The following is a 15,000-nucleotide window of genomic DNA, read 5'->3' on the forward strand; positions in this document are numbered from 1 at the left end:
CTCTCAGGCTGATAAATGGTAAGGGTTAAAAATATAGCCAGCATTAGCGTGATTAATGAAGCCTGTTGTGGTTTTGTGAGGATGCGTCCCCTCATCTGGGGTTTTGGGCCGACTCAAGGGGGATTAAAACATTAAACTGTTTTGTAGTTATATGAGTTTGCGGAGGGTAAATGATTTAAGGACACGAAATCTCGCTCTTAAACCCTAACACACCTGCAAGCTTTATAGGGCGCACTGAAAAGGCCTCGGCTGCCGTACAGGGAACAAAACTGCGATTTGTTTGTTTAGGAGGTCGTCACTAATCCAACAAGATGGATGATCAGGTCCTGGATAAACACTACTTTGCCTCCAAGTGCTGAAGTTTTAGGATGAACAGGGCAGAAGTGACTCTCGTCCAAGGACACTGATGCTGTGGAAACGACAAAAACTAATTACTTTTTTTATTAAATATAGATTATGTGACTGATAATACTTCACCTCTGCTGTAAGGCCGATATTATGCTGCATAAGGAGTGGTTTTCATCACTGTGTTGCCTGCCACTTTCTGATGAAATGTAATTAAGAGTTTGTCATTCAAATTTTAAATCAATTGTCAGATAATGTCTTGTGATGGGGTTTAACCGAAATAACAGCACCAAAACTACAGTTAAAAAAACCCTAATTAAAATGATGGGAAAACACAAAAACACTTGGGAAATTTAGCTGCCATTAGATTTAGAATCAGAGATGAGTGTTCCTCACACAACTGTGCCAATTTATCTCTAAAGAGATAAAGGTGTGAACTGAAGGAGCTGTTTGATACTGTTTAAACGAATAAAACATTAGATAAGCTTTTTATTGGCAATTTCCTCTACTAAATGTTTCTGGAGCCGCTGAGATGCATTTGCACGCTCCTCCTCGCTTCAGATCACACAACAGACTGCAGCAGGATTGAGGTCACGACACTGGCTTGGCTTTTCTAAAATTTAGAGCTTCTTCTGTTTGAACCCTCAGCAGTTCATTTACTCCTGGGTCACTGTTGTGTTGGGTCGCTGAGTTTCACGTCACACAGCATCACCTGAAAAACATCTTCACGGCTTCAAATGTAATGCTGTGTGTATTTCAGAAACTAGTTGTTAAATATATGGCATTAAAAACGTTATAATTTCAGATTAATATCAGGACACTTCCCAAACAGCAACCAGCCCAGATCCGGCCCAGATCTGGTACGCGTGGAATCCACATGTACCAGATGTGGCCTGGATCTGGGCCGACACTATGTGTCACGGTATACTATTCTCTGGTTCCTTCTCGTCTCGTGTTTATGTTGTGGTATGAATGCACGTGCGTTGTGGGCGTGAGTGTGATGTCATTACCTGATCCGCTCCAGCTGATCATCATATCACCACCAGCTGCAGTCCATTTCCTCACCCTATTTATACTCACCGGTTTTTGTCCTCTTTGTCAGATCGTTGTTTGATGTCTCCTGTGTCGGTGTTCCAGTCCTGTCATCCCGCTCGTCCGGTGTTCGTGTTCTTCGTGGATTGTCGTTTCGTTGTGGATTATCGTTTGGGTTGTGTGGATTCCGTCTTCTGTGTTTCACCACTTCACGGTTCCTGTCATCACTTCTGGCCATCGAAGTCCCTGCGCTACCATTCCACGCCCGTGTCATTGTTTTGGTCATTAATAAATTGAGTTACTTGCTATTGCTTCCTGTGTTCTGTTCCCCGCCATGACAGAACGATCTGACCAAACCATGGAAGCAGCGAGTGCACCATCGTCTTCGTTGGAGGACTTCATTCGGCACAGCATACGTAGGATGGATTCCCAAGAGAGAAATTTGAATGACACGGGTCGTGCGGTACAATCTTTGGTGGCGCAGGTGTCCGAGCTTACCCAGCAGATCCAACAAATGCGAGCTCCCACTGCGCCACCCGCACCAGCCGTTCCCCCCACACCACCAGAGTTCCACCACCAGTCTGAGCCCCGCCTACCGGTTCCGGAGGCTTATTCCGGGGAGTCCAGGTACTGTAGAGCCTTTCTGACACGATGCTCGATGCATTTTGCGCTACAACCAAGAACTTTTCAGACTGAACAGGCCAAGGTAGCGTTCGTCCTGACCCTTCTGACGGGAAAGGCGGCGCTATGGGGAACGGCGGTGTGGGAGAACCAAGACCCATGCTGCGCCTCGTTCCAGACACTCTCCTCCGAAATCAGACGAGTTTTCGACCGCGCCGTCGCGGGGAGAGAGGCCGCCAGGGTGTTGGCCGACCTGCATCAGGGAGAGAGGTCGGTTGCGGACTTTTCCATCGAGTTCCGGACCCTGGCGGCCGAATGTCGATGGAACGAGGAGGCGCAGTGGGACATGTTCCTGCATGGGTTGGCTGACCGCGTCCAGAGGGAGATCTACGCCCTGGACCTCCCCACATCTTTAAATGGACTAATCGAGCTGGCACTGCGGGTGGACGCTCGACTCTCACGAGTCGAGCGAAGAGGGTCGTTCACCCGCACACCGGAAGGAGCCGAGGGTCCTAGGTCCAGCGGCAGGGACGCGGTCAGTCCCGTCTACGATCACGAACCCATGCAGGTGGGGCGAGCTCGGCTTTCCCGGGAGGAGAGGGAAAGGCGGAGGTCCCAGGGCCTTTGCCTCTACTGCGGGGGTACGGGACATTTCGCATACAACTGCCCGGTAAAAGGTCAAGCCCGATAGTAAGTATGAGGCTACTATCGGGTGGGATCTCCGCCAAGAAGACCTCATCCACATCTACCCTCCTCCCGGTAAGACTAAGATGGTCAGTCCACCAGCACGACTGTAGAGCACTTTTGGACTCCGGGGCTGAAGGTAATTTTATGGACAAATCATTTGCACTCAAGTTTCAGATTCCCCTCAAGCCCCTCACTCACAGGATTGCAGTACACGCACTTAATGGTCAAGAACTTCCCACTATTTCACTCACGACTGAAGATATTACCCTCATCACATCTGGCAACCACACTGAGACTATTTTTTTTTACATACTGGATTCACCCCTCGCACCCATCGTTCTTGGACACCCCTGGCTCATCCACCACAACCCCCGTATAGACTGGCAGCAAAGAACTGTGCTGGAGTGGAGCAAGGAATGTCATAAGTCCTGTCTTGTGTCTGCTTGTTCGTCTGTGCCTGTTTTTATGTTTCAGGAGGAAGCAGGGGATTTGTCTAGCGTGCCCAGGGAGTACCTGGACCTGAAGGAAGTGTTTAGTAAGTCTCGTGCTGCTTCTCTCCCTCCGCATCGTCCCTATGACTGTGCCATAGATTTACTGCCAGGTAAGTCTCCGCCCAAGGGCAAGTTATACTCACTGTCTGTTCCTGAGAGGGAGGCCATGGAGAAATATATTTCTGATTCTCTAGCAACCAAGTTCATTCGCCCTTCCTCTTCTCCAGCGGGGGCGGGGTTCTTTTTTGTGGGGAAGAAGGATGGTTCTCTGCGACCTTGTATCGATTACCGGGGGTTGAACAACATCACGGTAAAGAATACTTATCCTTTGCCGTTGATGTCTTCAGCTTTCGAGAGGTTACAGGGAGCTTCCGTCTTCACGAAATTGGACTTACGTAACGCATATCATTTGGTTCGCATTAGGAAGGGGGATGAGTGGAAGACTGCGTTTAACACCCCCAGGGGGCACTTTGAATACTTGGTCATGCCGTTCGGGCTGTCCAACTCCCCTGCGGTCTTCCAGGCACTCGTCAATGATGTGCTGCGAGATATGATAGATCAGTTCATTTATGTCTACCTGGATGACATATTGATTTTTTCATCTTCTCTCCAGGAACATGTGCAGCACGTCCGACGAGTGCTTCAGAGGTTGCTAGAGAATGGGCTTTTTGTCAAGGCGGAGAAATGCGAATTTCATGCACAGTCTGTTCCTTTCCTAGGGCACATCATTTCGTCTGAAGGAGTGCGTATGGATCCTGAAAAGGTTAAGGCTGTGGTCGAGTGGCCAAGCCCAGATTCCCGTAAGGCCCTACAGAGGTTTCTGGGCTTCGCCAATTTCTACCGGCGTTTTATTCGCAACTTCAGCCAACTAGCCGCACCTCTGACTGCCTTGACCTCCCCCAGAACGGCGTTCAGGTGGACAGACACAGCGGAAGCTGTGTTTGCCAAACTGAAAGGCCGCTTTGTTTCAGCCCCCATCCTTATTGCCCCTGATTCTTCACGTCAGTTCGTGGTGGAGGTTGATGCGTCAGAGGTGGGGGTAGGTGCAGTGCTATCCCAACGCTCTTCTACAGACGACAAGATGCATCCCTGCGCGTTTTTATCTCATCGCTTGTCCCCAGCCGAACGTAATTACGACATCGGTAACAGGGAGTTGTTGGCAGTCAAAGTAGCGTTGGAGGAGTGGCGTCACTGGTTAGAAGGGTCAGGGGTACCTTTTATCGTCTGGACTGATCATAAGAATCTAGAATACATTAGAACGGCTAAAAGATTGAACTCCAGGCAGGCTCGGTGGGCACTTTTTTTCGGCCGTTTTGATTTTACTCTCTCGTACCGCCCGGGTTCTAAAAACATCAAACCCGATTCATTATCTCGTATTTTTGAGCCTTCCGAACGCCCGTCTACTCCCGAGTGCATTTTACCCGAAACCCTATTTGTTTCCACACTCACATGGGAGGTCGAATCGAAGGTCAAGTCGGCCTTAGAAGGGGTAACGCCTCCGCCCGGTTGCCCACCGAATCGTTTATTTGTGCCGGAGGAATTACGGTCCGACGTCATTCAGTGGGGTCATTGCTCCAACGTGGCTTGTCATCCAGGAGTCAACCGAACCAGTTTCTTGGTTAAGCAACGATTTTGGTGGCCACTTATGGCTCGTGACATTCACAGTTTTGTCTTGGCTTGCTCAGTTTGTGCCACTGGTAAGACTTCTAATCGACCTCCAGATGGGTTACTCCAACCGCTGCCAGTCCCTTCGAGACCCTGGTCCCACATCGCGCTAGATTTTATTACCGCCCTCCCGCCCTCCCAGGGTAACACAGTCGTTTTGACCGTGGTGGACCGGTTCTCGAAGGCGGCTCACTTTATCCCCTTACCCAAATTACCCTCAGCTAAGGAGACAGCGTTGACTGTCGTAGATCACGTCTTTCGTTTACATGGCCTCCCGATGGACGTGGTCTCCGACAGGGGACCCCAGTTTGTGTCCAAATTTTGGCGAGAATTTTGTAGATTACTGGGTGCGACGGTTAGTCTGTCCTCAGGGTTCCATCCCCAGAGCAATGGCCAAACTGAGAGAGCCAACCAAGATCTGGAAAGGATGTTGCGGTGCTTGGTCTCCAAGAATCCTTCCTCATGGAGCCAACAACTATCCATGGTGGAGTACGCCCACAACACGTTACCGGTGTCGTCCACGGGCCTTTCTCCGTTTGAGTGTAGTTTAGGTTACCAGCCACCTATTTTTCCCAGTCTGGAATCCGAGGTCGCGGTCCCCTCTGCTCACGCCTTCGTCCAGAGGTGTCACCGTACCTGGACTAGAGCCCGTGAGACTCTACTCCAGGTGGGGGCGCGCACCAAGGCCAAGGCCGATCGCCACCGGTCAAGGCCTCCCGTATACATCGTCGGTCAAAAAGTGTGGCTTTCTACCAGAAACATTCCTCTCCGCTCCGTCTCCAATAAGCTTGCTCCCAAATTCATTGGCCCGTTCACTGTCACCAAGATCATTAGTCCGGTGGCAGTCCGCCTCAATTTACCTCCGGCGTACAGGAGGATTCATCCCGTCTTCCACGTATCCAAAATTAAGCCCGTGTTTCATTCGCACATTAATCCGCCAGTCCCGGTTCCCCCCCCGCCGCGACTCGTAGATGGGGAAACCACTTATTCGGTCAACCGTATTCTGGACTCTAGGCGGAGGGGACGCGGATTCCAGTACTTGGTGGACTGGGAAGGTTACGGTCCGGAGGAGAGAAGTTGGGTACCTGCTAGAGACATCCTGGATCACTCCCTTATCGATGATTACAATCGACAGGTAAGGGAGTCTGAGAACGCCAGGAGGCGTTCTTAGGAGGAGGGGTACTGTCACGGTATACTATTCTCTGGTTCCTTCTCGTCTCGTGTTTATGTTGTGGTATGAATGCACGTGCGTTGTGGGCGTGAGTGTGATGTCATTACCTGATCCGCTCCAGCTGATCATCATATCACCACCAGCTGCAGTCCATTTCCTCACCCTATTTATACTCACCGGTTTTTGTCCTCTTTGTCAGATCGTTGTTTGATGTCTCCTGTGTCGGTGTTCCAGTCCTGTCATCCCGCTCGTCCGGTGTTCGTGTTCTTCGTGGATTGTCGTTTCGTTGTGGATTATCGTTTGGGTTGTGTGGATTCCGTCTTCTGTGTTTCACCACTTCACGGTTCCTGTCATCACTTCTGGCCATCGAAGTCCCTGCGCTACCATTCCACGCCCGTGTCATTGTTTTGGTCATTAATAAATTGAGTTACTTGCTATTGCTTCCTGTGTTCTGTTCCCCGCCATGACACTATGTTGCTGTCTGGGTTGTTCAGTCTACATAAACTTTTATTAGACATTCATAGAAATTCAAATATGCCTTTTTCTCTCAGTGTTATAAAGCAAATCTGCCTGAAATTTTAAAAATCTCATTCTGCTCAGGATTATTTCCTTCAAATAGAGTTTCGTAAGATCAGATGCTTTGCTCCTTCACAGGACATAACGGAATACAAGAAAAAAATGTGTTACTTAAAAATCTATTTTCCTTAGACACATACAAATGAATGCTTTTAATAAACAGTAAAAAAAAAATGCAACATCAAAATGTAGCACTGAACTCGCCTGTGTGAACTTCTCATTGGTCAACAGATGTCTGCATCAGAATGCAAGAGTTAAACCTCTTTCACAGTGCCAGATTCCCATTACATCCAATGAAGCACCATCCCCACATCTAAACTTTCCTGCTTTACATCCTACTGTATCTGGATAAAAGCTCGTAAGCGGCACTCTCGTCACGCTATGCCGTATCAGCGGTGTACCACAGGGTTCAGTCCTGGGCCCGCTGCTCTTCTCCATCCACACCAGTTCCCAATTACAATAGAGGTCAAAAGTGATGTCTGGAAGGGATTTTTTTTTTTTTAATGACCCTACAAGTTCGATTAAACCATCAAAAAATGGGGAACATTTTGAAATATTAGGGAAGAACAAAATACTGAACTTGGTTAAGGTATTTATCTGACAAGTTTACTGAAATCAGCTGGACTGAAATCAATGATTAACGGCATGAACTGCCCTGCCAAACTGACCAGTTTACCAGAAACCAACAAATACTGAAAGCACCTGTAAATTATCCAATTGGATCATTTAGGGTGTACATACAGTATACTGTACGCACACCCTAAAACTCTAGCTACTATACAGCTATACACAGGCACCAATGCCTCATTTTTAAAGAGCATTCAACAGCGAGAATCATGTAGAATAAACTCTTCTTTTCCCCTGGGAAGCCGTCCGAGGAATCAGACCCAATCAATGCCCAAGACCTCACAATCAAAACACAGTTACACATGCTGATGCTTCAACATCAGGTGCAAGACACAATCACGTATTTACAGTCAAATCAAAATGTATTCAGACCCCATCAACATTTCTCACATTATCACAGTTTATTCACTATAGTTTAGAAAATGGTAATACAATATGACAAGAACACAGTTGATATTTCACTGGTTTTGTCCGTCCTTCTGTTAGACTGTCTCACACATGAAAATTGTTTAATATCTGTCAGCTGTTAAATTTAACTACACAATTAGATAATACCAGTTTAGCTCAACCAATCACCAAGCAATGCTTCATGTTGTTCATTCTGTGGTGTAAAAAGGTGCATTAGCAACTAAAGAAAAAACACTTCCGCAAAACATGATCAGCTCAAAGTGTCTGAATCATTTTTTGGTCCCAAATTTGTATAAATTTTACTGGTAGTCACTGTATGAAGAATTTTTGAGTATAATATGTCACAGTTTACTTTATTTTGCTCTCTTCACTTACATAAATTTAGTATAGTGTCAAAACTATATCAAAAATTATATTTGGTGTCTGGATAATTTTTGGTTTGACTGTTTGACTGACCACTTTAGTTTCCCAGTATAGCGGAAATAACACAATTGTCTTCCGCAGTGTCGCGATTCTCACTCTCATTCAGCAGTTCACCAGCGCTCGCTCTCGTTGACCCGCACATCGTCGTTGACTGGGTCAGTGTTTCAACGTTCAGCAAACACTTAATTAACATGCAATTAGAGTATTGTAATGAGCGAGTGCAGAAACACAACCCCATGCTGTTAGGAACGCAGGTGAGCTAAACACAAGCGAGACACAGCTCATTAAACACTACCCGTTCCCAGCCCGAGCATGTCTGCTTCTCAAAACCTGCAGTCCTTTCAAATCAGCACGACTCCTGAGAACTTATTTACAATTACATTGTGATAAAATAAAGTGGAGGAAACACAAATGTGTTTAGTAATTGCAAACGGAAAATGTGCTTCAGAATACAGAGCATGTGTCCTGATAATTAACATTAACATTTGTAATTTGTTTTGGCATGAGCTTCAATTCTCTAACATACTGATTAATTGGTGAAAATCAATGCAACTGGCCCCCGACTGAGCCTCGTGCTCTGGGTGATTTTCAGATATGCAGCAGCTGCCCAATTAACAGGAGGATGAAATCATTTCACATCAGGAAAGGAACTCGGCATGGTTTCTCACCTTGAGAAGGTGCTCTCAGTACCACAACATTCCCATTAATCCAACATACAGTGAAAATACGCCATTGCACGTAGGACGCATATAATCGAGTTATGCTGTTGCACCAAGTGCACTGTACATCAAGCATAACACATTATAAAGGGTTTCCAGAAAGGATCAGGTAAATATTTCATGCAAAGGGATCCGGAAAGATGTCATCGTGTTCAATTACACAAATATTTCTGGAAATATTTGTGTATTTCTCTAGCAGTAACTATTCATGTCGAACCTCTTGAATTAGAATAATCTTTGTGAATTTGGTCTGCCACACCATTATATTTCAGCATACATTTAGATAAGAGTCAACAATACAGTATAACAAAAGACGGTTATAACTGAACGGGGATTTTCTTTATGACTACATGCACTCTCATAATGCGATTATAATATGATTTAGGTAATTATCAGGGATCTGGTTCATTCTTGTTTGGTGACAGAGCCCTGACACGAGTTTGCTCTCCCGTCCACAAGAGTGGTTTTGTGTGTGGAGCGCAGTGTTCGGATGCCGGCACTTCGGGCTAGTTTGGTTGCATCTTGAGTCCTTTACTCTTGCCTTACCCAAAATCTGACAGGTAATATTGCGATTAATCTTAACCTGATTTTAATAACAACAAAAAGTCATGTAAACACTTTAATAGCATTTATTCCACTTTGACTAAAGTGCATAAGTGCATTTTAGGGGTGCTGAAGAAACTGAGTCAATATTGACAACGTTGCATGACATGAATATAATTCGGTATATTGATGGTCAAAGACATCGAAATGTAGACATTTTTAGGTGCATCACCAGAGAAATGAGTGAGGCTGGATACCGGAGAGCAAAAGGATGTGTGCTAGAAGAGCTTGACCAGTAACACACCGCCTGTATGTGAGTCCAGCATCTGTGCTGTGCACTAGTGTATATGAGCAGGAAAAATAACCACAATTCTTAGCGAATAATCAGAATGGTGACATCTTACTGAGAGTAAGCCTTTACTATGATTACTGGAAATAATCACATTATTGGTGCAAATGTAAACGTACTGTAGTCAGCTCTCAGCTTTTAAATGTTGTTTTATACCATTAAGGCCATTGCACACTGAGTCCGAAATTCGCATCCGAAATTTTCGCACGTTAAAAAATAAATACAACCTCATGTTATAGCAATCACGCTTGAACACTGCATCCGAAACTTTCGGCCGTCATAAAAAAATTCGAATTGGGTTAGATTTTCTGCGTTTTTCGCATCCGTAGCAAGCAGTTTGAATGGTGTTTAAATGGTGTTTTGACAATTCAGAGCGACCGAATCACAAATACGAAAAAACACATACGAAAATTTCGGACTCAAGGCCATTGCACACTGAGTCCGAAATTCGCATTCGAATTTTTCACACGTTAAAAAAAAAAATTTGACCTCACGCTATGTCAATCACACTTGCACACTGTCTACGAAACTTTCGTCTGTCATAAAAAAATCGGATCAGGTTCGATTTTCTGCGTTTTTCGCATCCGTAGCAAGCAGTTTGAATGGTTTTTGAATGGTGTTTTGACAATTCAGAGCCACCGAATCATCCGAAAAAAACGCACACCAAAATTTCGGACTCAATGTGCAATGGCCTTCAGTGTGCAAGGACCTTTACTGATGACCAAAACAATGTTTACATTCTACATATTTAGCCCATCACCTTTTAACTCTTTAAATTTAGCTTTAAATAACCTATAATATGATATTTATGGGAATGTTCCAATTGTGATGTGACCCATTTAAAGCGCTATTGGGGCATGTTGTCACTGGAGAGTTCTTAATGAACTGCACTTATTCTTGGAGAATAATGGTGATGTTCAACAGTTTGATATGGAAGTACTCACATTGATATCCTCTAGATCCAGGAAGTTGAGGATGATGCCGTTCCTCTTCCAGATGATGGGGGGTCTCAGGGTGCCCTGGATGGCACAGGACAGCACAGCGCTCAGGCCGACGGTCACTGTTGTGACACTCAGACGCTTCTCATCCGCTAGACTGAGCTGAACCACCTCTGCAAGATACGAGAACATCATTACCATCCACAATTACAAAAGGGATTTTTTTTAGTTCTTCAATTGGTCATTCATTTATTAGTTTGTCTAAAAGCAAACAACACTCCACATAGAAAAACTAAATAAAAGTAACAATTTTGTTTAAATAGTATTTTGGCTTGACACATATTTGTTTTATATTATTTATATTATATTATATTATATTATATTATATTATATTATATTATATTATATTATATTATATTATATTATTTTATATTATATTATATCATATTATTTGATTGTATTATTATTTGATTTTAGATTTTATTTAGATTTTAGTCTGTTTATTTTTTAATACATTACAGAAAATATTATGCTTATTTTCATAAGCATATGAAATGACAAGACAATTAAACATTGACTATTGCAACTGAAATTTAAGGTATGAACCAAACTATAAATATAATTTGAGAAAAAAACTTATTCATTTGATACAGACATTTTTTATACAAATTTACATTTGGTCCAGTAGTGGAGTTAGCTTATGCATTTACATTATGGGGCACTTTTTTATATTTAATTATTTTATTCATATTTCTGATTGTTTAACAACTCAAAAACTTGCACGATCTGCCTTTGAATTACATATATTTATTTGGCTGTTAAAACACTTTCTCGTCTCACTTTAATATTCAGAGTGATTATTAGTAAAGCATTCATTGGTAAATTTCCTGCAACGTGTAACACTGTGTCTCTTATTGATTGGTTTGTTTAATCACGACTCAACCAATGCTGTCAGTTTGGGGGCGGGACTTTCAGTTTGGTTGACCAATTGCGGGCTGTGGTTGTGTTCAGGAACCTGTCATTATTTGTTAAATCTAGTTTGGTGATGTTAAAGAGACAGGAATGATTTAAGCTTCAAACGTATGCTGTTTAAAAAGGAAATGCCACTTTAAAAGGATTTTGGTGACAATATTTTTTTTTTCCTTTGTTTTTCCTATTGATTTGTGGATGATATTTTTAAAAGATGAGGCAGTTGAATCCACAAACATTTGACAGACAGTTGTGTGTGCAAACAAGAACGGCTCAGACAACGCAAATGTCTCCGTCTGACCCCGGGTCAGTCTGGCGTTCTGGAGTGAACATGCATACAGACATGCATCTGAGGACTATTTCTCATTTTTCTCAGTTATTTTGCTTTATTTCCAGATTCAATCATAGTCTCGTTCTTATACACTAGAGCTCGTTCACACATGCGCACTCTTAAAAAACTACACTTTAAATCTCTTGACAAACTAAAAGACGTAAATGATATTTGTATGTATTCTAAATAAAAGACACAGATTGCACTGAATGTCCGCTTGCTTATTTTGCTCAAGATCAGGATTTATTGAGTCACATGTCATGAAAACAAGAAACTCTTCTAACCACAGCTCGAGATCTGTCGCTCACACACACAACTCTGCGACGCTGTTCGCGAATGTTCGTTAGAACGATGGTTTCGGGAACTTGCGACCCCAGATCAGTCATATCACATCTACATTGGTGTTGGTGTGCTGACAGCAGTCTAAACACATTCTGCTCTCTGGAACAAACTTTGAGTGATTTCCTGACAGTTGCAGGTGGGTTTAATTCTTTCAAATGAGAAGCGGTAATTTGGGTGATGTGAAGACGAGCCTTGTGGAGCTGAACACATTGATTTGCGCTGGTTAGAGGGAACACCTGCCTGTCAAACCTGAGAGCGAGAGGAACGTCCCAAACACGCTTTGCACACGTCACGTCCTCCACTGAAGCTAATGCAGTATTCGCTTCACTAACAACCAATCGTGATGCACTGTGTGATCTGACCACTGCACTGACTCTTTCAATGTTCAATATATAATATAATATGCTCAGCTATAACTAGAATGCTCTTCTCCATCACTGAAAACTGTGAAATGACTGCATTTAAAGTGCATTTTTTTATATATGGTTCTAAATGAAAATGATGGGTTTTTAGAAGACAATATCCCTGTCTATTTATAGAACATATGGCCGGTTTCATGAACGAGGCTAAAGCTAGTCACAGTTGTGTGTTTGAGCTGTTTTAACTGAAAGCTTGATTCCGCCACAGAATAAAAAATAAAAAAGAGAGACTTTTTTCTCTCACAATTGCGAGTTTACATCTCGCAATTCGGACTTTTCTGAGTTGCATGATATCAAGTCAGAATTGTGAGATATGAACTCACTTGCAATTCTGACTTTTTTTCTCAGAATTGCATGTTTATGTCTCACAATTCTGCCTTTATATCTCACAATTCTGCCTTTATATCTCACAATTCTGCCTTTATATCTCACAATTGTGACTTTATAACACGCAATTCTGAGAAATAAAGTCAGAATTGCGAGATGTAATGATGCATTTTCAAAACGTTTTTCACATGATGAATTCGGGTTCGTAAGCTTTCAAATGATACCCAATTTATGATGATTACTAAAATATGTGATAGGAAAAAAGGAAATTAATAAAAAGAGGGACAGTGAGTTAAAGGGTTAAACATAGGGTTAAACAAAGGGTTAGAATAGCATGTCGTCAGAGGAAGTTTTACAAAAGCAAAGACATCTGGGCACAAGTTCTTCTCAGCCCTCAAACCCCATAAACCAAAAAACAGCTTCACATTTTACAAAAAATACAAAAGCTAGTGTTTCCTTTTTATAATTCAGCAGATGCTTGTCGCTTTACTTCTCATTTGTAGCCTCCAGCAACAAAATAACTTTTCATTTTCCAGGAAACATGCTGAGTTTTTCCCAGCAGAAGACGCCTGGTTTAAGATTGTTTACCACAGTCTCTCTCTCTCTGTCACACACACACACACACACACACACACACACACACACACACACACACACACACACACACACACACACACACACACACACACACACACACACACACACACACACACACACACACACACAGACACGGATGACTCCCGCTGGATAAGGTTGACATGACATTATCTCTGCAATGACTCTTTGTGTTCCTCCCGCCCCAAAATAGCTTCTCCACACAAGTAATTGACTTTCTCAGGATTTGCAAACTATTGATCCATCGGAGTTGTGTGTTAATGCAAAGGCAAGGCTGCTCGTTTCCCACCTAAATGAAGGCTTCCTGCAGGGTTTGTTTTTTAGATGAGCGATGAGCACAAGACAGAGAGGAAACAGCCTGAGTGTTTTTATAAACCACATTATAGTAGAAGAAAGATCAGCTTCTATGAACAGCTCTACAGTGAGATAAAGGGCCATATTTAACCGGCCTAAGCTCATGGTCTAAAGCGCACGGCTCAAGGGCACTTAGGGCACGTCCGAATCCACTTTTGCTAGTTTAACGACGGGACAAATGGTCGGCGCTCCCGGCGCATGGATTAAAAGGGTCGAGCGTAATGGGTGTGTTTTGTCTCTATTCTCTTAATGAGTGATGGGTGTGTTCTGTCTCTATTCTATTATAGAATGTGTGTGTGTGTGTGTGTGTGTGTGTTTGTGTGTGTGTGTGTGTATGTGTGTGTGTGCGTGAGGTTAAAGCAAGACCATCAACAGGACAAGCCGGATTCATCATATCTTTATGTTCACAATATTTATCTTTTACATTGTAATCCTTTTATTTTTAATATTTGGCATGTTTGGCTGCAGCTGTGCATCACTGTGTGTGTGTAATAAGCAGTGTGTGTGAGTGTGTGTGTGTGTGTGTGTGTGTGTGTGTAATAAGCAGATTGTGTGTAATAAGCAGAGTGTGTGTAATATGCAGAGTGTGTGTAATAAGCAGAGTGTGTGTAATATGCAGAGTGTGTGTGTAATAAGCAGAGTGTGTGTAATAAGCAGAGTGTGTGTAATATGCAGAGTGTGTGTAATATGCAGAGAGTGTGTGTAATAAGCAGAGTGTGTGTAATAAGCAGAGTGTGTGTAATAAGCAGAGTGTGTGTAATAAGCAGAGTGTGTGTAATAAGCAGAGAGTGTGTGTAATAAGCAGTGTGTGTGTAATAAGCAGAGTGTGTGTAATAAGCAGAGTGTGTGTAATATGCAGAGTGTGTGTAATAAGCAGAGTGTGTGTAATAAGCAGAGTGTGTGTAGTAAGCAGAGTGTGTGTAATAAGCAGAGTGTGTGTGTAATAAGCAGAGAGTGTGTAATAAGCAGAGTGTGTGTAATAAGCAGAGAGTGTGTAATAAGCAGAGTGTGTGTAATATGCAGAGTGTGTGTAATAAGCAGTGTGTGT

The 15,000-nt window shown here is 43.3% G+C and overlaps 1 protein-coding gene across 2 annotated transcripts in view; it reads right to left on the minus strand.

Moving 5' to 3' along the window:
• The window catches only part of fstl4 (follistatin-like 4), a 250,099-nt gene that overhangs the window by 36,100 nt on the left and 198,999 nt on the right, over positions 1-15,000 (minus strand). For both annotated transcript variants that reach the window (XM_077224803.1, XM_077224802.1), the window contains exon 7: positions 10,602-10,768. In XM_077224803.1, coding sequence (XP_077080918.1) covers positions 10,602-10,768 — 167 coding nt within the window. The remainder of the gene's footprint in view (positions 1-10,601; positions 10,769-15,000) is intronic.

Source organism: Siphateles boraxobius, unplaced genomic scaffold (genome assembly GCF_051911475.1).
Source record: "Siphateles boraxobius isolate OS27281-9 unplaced genomic scaffold, OSU_SipBor_1 92, whole genome shotgun sequence".
NCBI classification, from domain to species: domain Eukaryota; kingdom Metazoa; phylum Chordata; class Actinopteri; order Cypriniformes; family Leuciscidae; genus Siphateles; species Siphateles boraxobius.